General features: G+C 49.1%; 1 protein-coding gene across 1 annotated transcript in view; it reads right to left on the reverse strand.

Moving 5' to 3' along the window:
• CCND2 (cyclin D2) overlaps positions 1-2,805 on the reverse strand; it is a 40,600-nt gene extending 37,795 nt beyond the window's left edge. Inside the window, 2 exon segments of the mRNA XM_043969347.1 lie at positions 522-737; positions 2,541-2,805. Coding sequence (XP_043825282.1) covers positions 522-737; positions 2,541-2,735 — 411 coding nt within the window. The 5' untranslated portion in view covers positions 2,736-2,805.
• Between the last annotated feature and the right edge of the window lie 4,325 nt (positions 2,806-7,130).

Here is a 7,130-nt window from a genome sequence, read left to right on the forward strand (position 1 = left end):
ATCTTGCCCTAAAAAGTCTAACACTTCAGTGATGCTGAAAACCAAAGGTCAAATACTGAATGTCTACTACAACTCTAGTATCATTGGGATACAGGGCGTTATGAAACATAGCCCTAGCTCTCAAGTGGCTTACTAATTGCGGTGATCCTGGACAAGTTACTCCATCTCTGCGTGCCTCAGTTTCCTCATCTGTAAAATGAGGAAGTGGGATTGATGAGATCATCTCAAAGATCTCTTCTAGTTCTAAATCTACAGTCAAGTCAGATTCCACCAATACCCATCATCGGGAGAAGTTGGATTATTCTTGTCAGCATTTGAGGATTCAAATTAAATCTCTGTAGATCAGCAGACCCCAGTTAATCCTTTCTCTCTTCAAACACCTACCATTACCAATATAGAATATAAATGTAAACAACCCGGACTTGTATTTTCTTTTCTGGATAGAGATATCACCCAGGAGAAAGTTATTATTAGAATAAAAGAATCTAGGAAGATGAGGACACCAAAGGGGCATTAATTACCAGCAGCTCTTGGGGTTTGACAGAATTATCGGTATAAATGCACAGTTTCTCTGCCGTGAGGGGGATCGTTTCCTTCAGCTTGGAGGCCAGGAACATGCAGACAGCACCCAGAAGTTGTAGGCGGCACTTAGGGGTGGGCACCCCGGCTAAGAACCGGTCCAGGTAATTCATGGCTAAGGGGAAGACTTCTTCTTCGCATTTCTGCTCTTCACAGACCTACAATGGGAGAGGGGGTGAAGGGGGAGAGGAAGAAGAGAGCATTGGAGATAAAAAAGAAAGAGGGAGAACCAGAATACAGTTAAACCAACTCAAACGATTTCATTTTAGGGGTGGGGAGGGCTGCGGATGTGATGGAGTGATAAGATTAGAGACAGAGGAAGTTATAGACAGCTGACCAGGTATCTGACATCCCGATTCCATGAAAGAAAATAAAAATGAATTAAATAAAACCAAAAAATCAAAGAAATAAGCTGTAGCCTGTCCATCACACTTTCTCTTGTTACATACTTCTTTTGCTGCCTCTCACCCTCTTTTTAAAATTATTTCTTCGTATTAAAAAATAAAATAAAAATTACCCAGGCAACTGGTGGGCAGTACTTGGGACACATTCAGACCTCAGGACCCTTGCTCTATCATTCCCTATAACTGAGGAGCTGGGGGGGGGGGGGAGGGTGGCTCTGAGTTCCAGTAGTTGCTAGTGGGGTGAGGGTGGGGGAGGCGAAAAGAGGGGAGGAGGAGAGGAAGAGATGTCGCAGTCTCAGCAGCGCACAGAGCCGGAGAAGTTGCCGTGGCTATTTCAAAAATTTACTAAAAATCGAGGAATAATCCTAGAGGAGCCCTTTCAGCACGAAAACCCCGAGGAGGGTTCCAGCTTTCCAGATCTGCGTGTTGGGGGTGCTCAAACACTTTGATTTCCACTCTTTAGAACGCTTCTTTACAGAGGTCCAACTTGCTCAGAGGCAGTTAAGAATGTCCCGCCGGGCCCCACAAGGATGAGAGCAAGGGAAGGGAGTGGGGGTGGGGTAGAGGAATGGGGCTGTTGTAAAGAGTAACTGAGGCTCGGCAAGCGTCTTACTTCTTTTAGGGGTGTCCTGAACCCCTTTCCCTTTCTTCCTTCCCCCACCCATATTTCCTTCGCTTGAAGCGAACTATTAAACCTAACTCTTTAGGTAATCCTTCCAGGGACGTGGGATTGAGGGCAGAATAAAAGGGCAGAAGAGGGGCGCTGGGGTCGTGGGGGTCTTCTGGAGGTCCCGGAGATAAGTTTCGAGCTTCTTGCACCCGAATTTGCAAAGCAACATGGCGAAAACCACGGCAGGTCCGGAGCTATGCATACGTGGGCACATTGAGAAACTTACTGGGCAAAGATTTGGGTGGGGGAGGAGAGAGAGAGTGTGTGTGTGTGTGGGGGTCATCTCTGCTCCCCTCTTTTCTGTATAGAGTTTGGGGCTGCTTAATTCCCAGCCCCTCTTCCTTCTCCACTCCCCCTCCCCCCAGCCTCCTCTTTAATGCCAACAGTGGAGCCCCGACCTCATGCGGAGGCATGGGACCGAGATGAATTGGCTTTTTACACATTTTCTGCAACTTTTCTGCTCACATACCCATACACACATACAAGCACACGCGCGCAGACACACGGACACACACACGCGCTGCACAGACACGCCGAAAGCAGGCTCCTCAGGTTGGAGGTTGGAAACAGAGAAACACATGCGAACCTGCACACGCGGGCTGGCTCAAAATCCCTAAGCCTTACATTCTCCCGCCGCCACCCCCACTGCAAACCTCACCCACATTCGGCCCAATCTCCCTCATTTTTGCCTCCGCCCCCGCCCCCAATCCTGCCTCGCGCAGATCATAAAAAAGGCCACGAGTCCAGCAAAGGCGCGCGGGGAATAACCGAGTATAGGTTAAGAGTGCATGGTGCAAAAGCTTCAAGGTCCCGGTCCCTCAAGGTCCCCGAAATAGAGGTGGGAGGTGTGTGGGGGGAGATTTTCCACGGGGAGGGTCTAGACCAACCTCCAGCATCCAAGTCGCCACCATTCTCCTCATGTAGGGCTGAATGTCCTTTTGCACGCATTTGAAATAGGAGCACTGGGGTAGATAGCGTTCCTCGATGGTGAGCAAGTTAAGCAAAACGCGGTCGTCGAACAACAGGCTGGGGTCCGGCACAGCCCTCCGGATGGGGTCCACCTCGCAGCACAGCAGCTCCATGACGTTCCCAAGGCACCTACTCCTCTGCCCTCCCCGCCCCCCCTTTCCTCAAGATTAGAAAAGGTTTTGGGGGGTGGGGTGGGGGTTGCTTACCTCCTTCTTTTAGAAAAAGAAGGGGGGGGCGAGGGGAGGGAAGCAGGATGGGTAGATGAGGAAGAGGCTTTATGAGGGCTTCTCCACTCACTCCTGCTCTCCCTTCAAACTTTTCTGGTCTGTCTTAGGCTCTCTTTCCTCCTGCAGAGGAGGCAGTGACGTAAGCCGGCTGGGCAGTTAGCTCCCCTCCCTCCCTCCCTCGACTCACTCTCTCCTCCCCCTAGTTCCTCCTCCGCTCCTTCTTTCAGCCTCTCTCCCTCCCTTTTTCCCCTCTCGTTATTATGGAGAACAGCAGCTGGTCAGACGTAACATCAAACGTTCCCCCCACCCCCTTTTCTTTTCTCCTTTGCCCTCTCCCTCTATCCGCTCTAGCAAAAAGGAACCAGGGGCCCACGTATAGGGTAGCCCATAAAAAATGACAGCTTCCCGTTTCACCTCCTCCCTCCGCTTTTTTCAATGAATCCTAGCGTAGAGTGTCCCAAAAGTCTTAGTGCAGTATGTGTATGGGGTTAGGGTGGGGGTGGGAGGGCTTCCATTTCCCCAAACAAAACACTGCATCCGCTCCCTTCGGCTTTCCTTTATCTGTCTCCAGATCCTGGGATAGTGAAGGATGTATGCAAGGGAGGGGGGAGTGGACAATTTTGAAATTGATCTCTAAGTGAAAAATCGGGGTTTGATTTAAAAAATAACCGCATGCCCAGCTTTTGATAGGGTTGAGGCTCCCGAACCGCCAATGCTCCAGATAAACTTCTTTCTGTGCACTTTAGCTAAAAGTGCTAAGGATACAATGTCCCGTCCTCGCCTCCCCTCCGAGTCCCGCGCGCGTGCTCGCAGAAACCACCTTCCTTTCCTCTAGACAAGCCAGAGAAGGAAGAGGAAGGGGGACGGTTCCAGGGAGGGTGGATGCACCCCCAGCAGACAGGAACTCCAAGAGGGAAGCATTCTGCTCTAGGGGGTTGTGTGTATGTTGGGGGGGGGGCGATGAAGCAATTGGCCAGAGGGGATGGGGACCATAAGGACGAGGAAGGCTAAAGTAGGAAAAGAGGAGTTTGGCAGAAGGTCTGAATAAAAAGCCAGGGGTTCCCCAGTAGCAAGCATTCGGGAGTTAAAGCCCCCTCTAGCTCGACTTTGCCTCTATCTGCGGAGAAGCAGCCGGAGGTTTCTGAACAGGGCCTGACCACACAGATACAGCTTTCTAGGAAATAGAGGGGAGGTGGAGGAGGGGACTGATTAGATTTAGCTCCCCTCCCCCACCTCTCCATCGCAAAGCTGACAATCTCCGCTGTCAACTGCATGCATCCAAATTGATTCCTCAGGATGCTTTACTGGCAGCCATCGTTTTCCATCTTTCTTTTTATTAGGATTATTAAATGCACAGACCCTGTCTCGAGGCCAATGCTGTACTTCTCTCACGTCCCCCCCCCCCAGCATCTAATATTAGGAGAATGGGGTGTCTTCTTTGCTATCCTCTGGCCACGCCCGTTGGGCAGTTAGCACGTGCTCTGGGGGGTACTGGACGCTGCTAGGTTCTTTCCCCCACCCCAAAAAGCGGAGGTAGAATGCTTAGCAAGCTTTAATGAGAAGGGGCAGGAGAAAGGGAGATGTGAGTGCAAAGGAAGGGAGGGGAAAGTGTTGTGGTGTGGAGGTGGTGAATTTGGATGATCTTGTACATGAGATTTTCATGAAGACCAAGAGGTGGAGTAGCACAGAGTAGGTAGAAGTGGAGAAAATCCAAAGTACTTGCAATTAATTCAGCCCCTTTAAAGGAGGGTGGGGCGGAAGGGGTGGATGGTTGAGGGGAGGGGGCATATCACTTTAAAAGGGTGAGTAAGAGTTTGGGGAGCTGTCTCTCCCCTCCCTCTATTTGCATAGCCAATAGCTCAGAGACTCTTGCTACTGCGCGCTGAATGTTACTGGGCAGATTACTTTTTTTTTTCTTAGTAGGAAGCAATTCCCCTCTATATCAAAAGAAAGCAAAGTTGGCGAGAAGCGAAGAGGGGGCTGGGGAAAGGAAGGAACCTTCAGACCTAATCAATTAGGGGAGAATCGGCATCCGATCTACTCGGTGTGAGGGCAGGAGTAGAGGGATGTGTGATTGCTGATTGGAAGCCTTTAACTTTGTAGAAAGAAAAAAAAAACAAATTAAAGCTCACTGGCAAACCCAGCTTGCAAATTCGAAACTCTTCTGCGCCACAGCTGACCCTCGGTTTGAATATAGTATTACTGGGAATACAGTAAACTCATTTAAACTATTGATTTTAGTCAGCTTGGAGTTCCCAACTGGGGATTTGAGTCACCCCGGACAAATAAACACGTCTATTTTTAAAAGCCATTGAGAAATTACTTAAACTTCACCTACAGATCAAACAGCCGTGGTCTGTGTATGCGTGGGGGGGATGGGGGGGAGGATGGAAGGAGAAGGAAGGAGGGAGGTGCATTTTAGAGAAAGAAGAAATGTAATTGGGTAAGGAAGGACAGAAGCCAGGGACAGTTTCCAGTCCGGCAGTATGTCATTCATATTTTGCATTATTTGATAACTGGTCACCGTCCCTGGCCCATCTCCTTGCAAGAAAATGGAAAGTACCGTTCTTCTAGATGCACTGTGGTGAGATGAGGCGAGTCTCAGTTCCCCCAGGCCTTACTCACTCCGGGGGAGGGAAGCTGGGGTGGCTAGTCCTAGAGCCTTTGGAGGTAGGCTAAGATGCTAAGTCTACTCTGCCGCCCTTCCCCCTCTCCTACCCGAGGCTTGCTTTACTTTGAAATACCAGCAAAGGGAGGCTAAGGAGAAAGGGGGAGGGGAGAGGAGAGACAAGAAAGAAATCTCCGATTCTGTCCTTCATTCATTAAGATCGTGAGCTTGGGCAAATTCCGCTTGGCAGGCTAAGTCCATGAAAGCCTTTAAAAAGTTTCTTCATTCCCTTCTTCCTATTACCGACCGTTCGCGTACACTAGCAGCGCTCTTTATCACATTCCGGTCTCCAATTTATCTTCGTGGGGGAAGGGGTTTGTCCACACGAGCCGTCTATGGCACCACCGAGCCTAAAACGCAGGGTTAAGAACAAAAACAAAAACAATAAAAAAGGACTACAGCGTTAAGAAGAAAATGCTTTGGTTTCTAAACACACCTAAAAAAGCGCGTTTTGGGAAGGGGTTCAGAAGTCTATTTATATCTTTAGCTACAAAATAAGCGCTTGGGTTTGATTTTGAGGTTAAAACAACCTCTAGGATCAAGGTTTTTTTTTTCTCGGTATGGGTTCTTCTCCCTCTAGCAACCCAACTCCACAAAGTTTCAAGGCTAAATTTTTGGTAATACAAGTTTTCTCGTCTCTCTACTCCCCCCCCCCCCCCCACACACACGTGTTTGTGTAGTTTCGGTTGGAAAGTGTACAAAACGCTGTAGGGGTAGGGACCAGCCCGGTGTTCGGAGCCGCGTGTAACAGCACAGGAATCTGCAGTAACACACTCACCTGGCAAATACATCCAAGCCAGGTGAGCTTGGAGTTGGGTGAAAGTTTAGAGGCACGTGTTCAGAGCACGGACCCACAGACTACAACTGTAAACAGTGTTCCACCAAGCAACACATTGGGAGATTGGGGAGCATTTCCTCCTTGTCCAAACTAGGAGGTCTAGATGGCGGGGGTCGGGGGAGGGTGAGGAAGAATCCTTTCTTTGATGGTGGGTATTTTATTATTTCATGTAGGGAGAACTGGTCAGAAAAGTAGAACACAACAATAAGGTCATTTGGAAAATTCATCTCAGCGCAAAATTCTTTCTCTCCTTTGGAACTTCTTTGAGTGACTTAGGAAGAGGGGAAGAAGGGGGAGGCAAATGAAGGAAGGACAGAGGTGGGGACAGAGGTGGGAAACAGGAGGAAAGAAAGGGGGAATAAGAATGAAAGGAGAATGTGTGCGGTGGGCATGGGTTGTTGACTAAGTAACAGCGGCAGTTTGTCTTGCCCTGGGCGGGGGAACACAGGTATGAAGGTGTAGTTTGAATTTACAGAGAGCAACCCCTAGTTGGATCCCCAGGGCGTTTCAGGTGAGCGGATGGGTCGGATCTTGTGTGTGTTTCTTTATCTGTCTAATTATTCTGTTTATTTACTATATTTTAATGCAGACTCGTGTTCTTCCGGAGGCAGCAGATGCTGCAAGTGCATTTTCAGAGGCTACCCGCTTGCCTTATGTTCACGTTCATCTACTAGCGCCCCACTCTTCTTTCCGGGAAAAGTAAAGATAAATAAATAAAAGGTCAAAACTTTCCACCGTCCTCTTGTCTGATTCAGCTTTTCGCACTTCTCACTGG

The sequence above is a fragment of the Dromiciops gliroides genome, chromosome 5 (genome assembly GCF_019393635.1).
Source record: "Dromiciops gliroides isolate mDroGli1 chromosome 5, mDroGli1.pri, whole genome shotgun sequence".
NCBI lineage: Eukaryota > Metazoa > Chordata > Mammalia > Microbiotheria > Microbiotheriidae > Dromiciops > Dromiciops gliroides.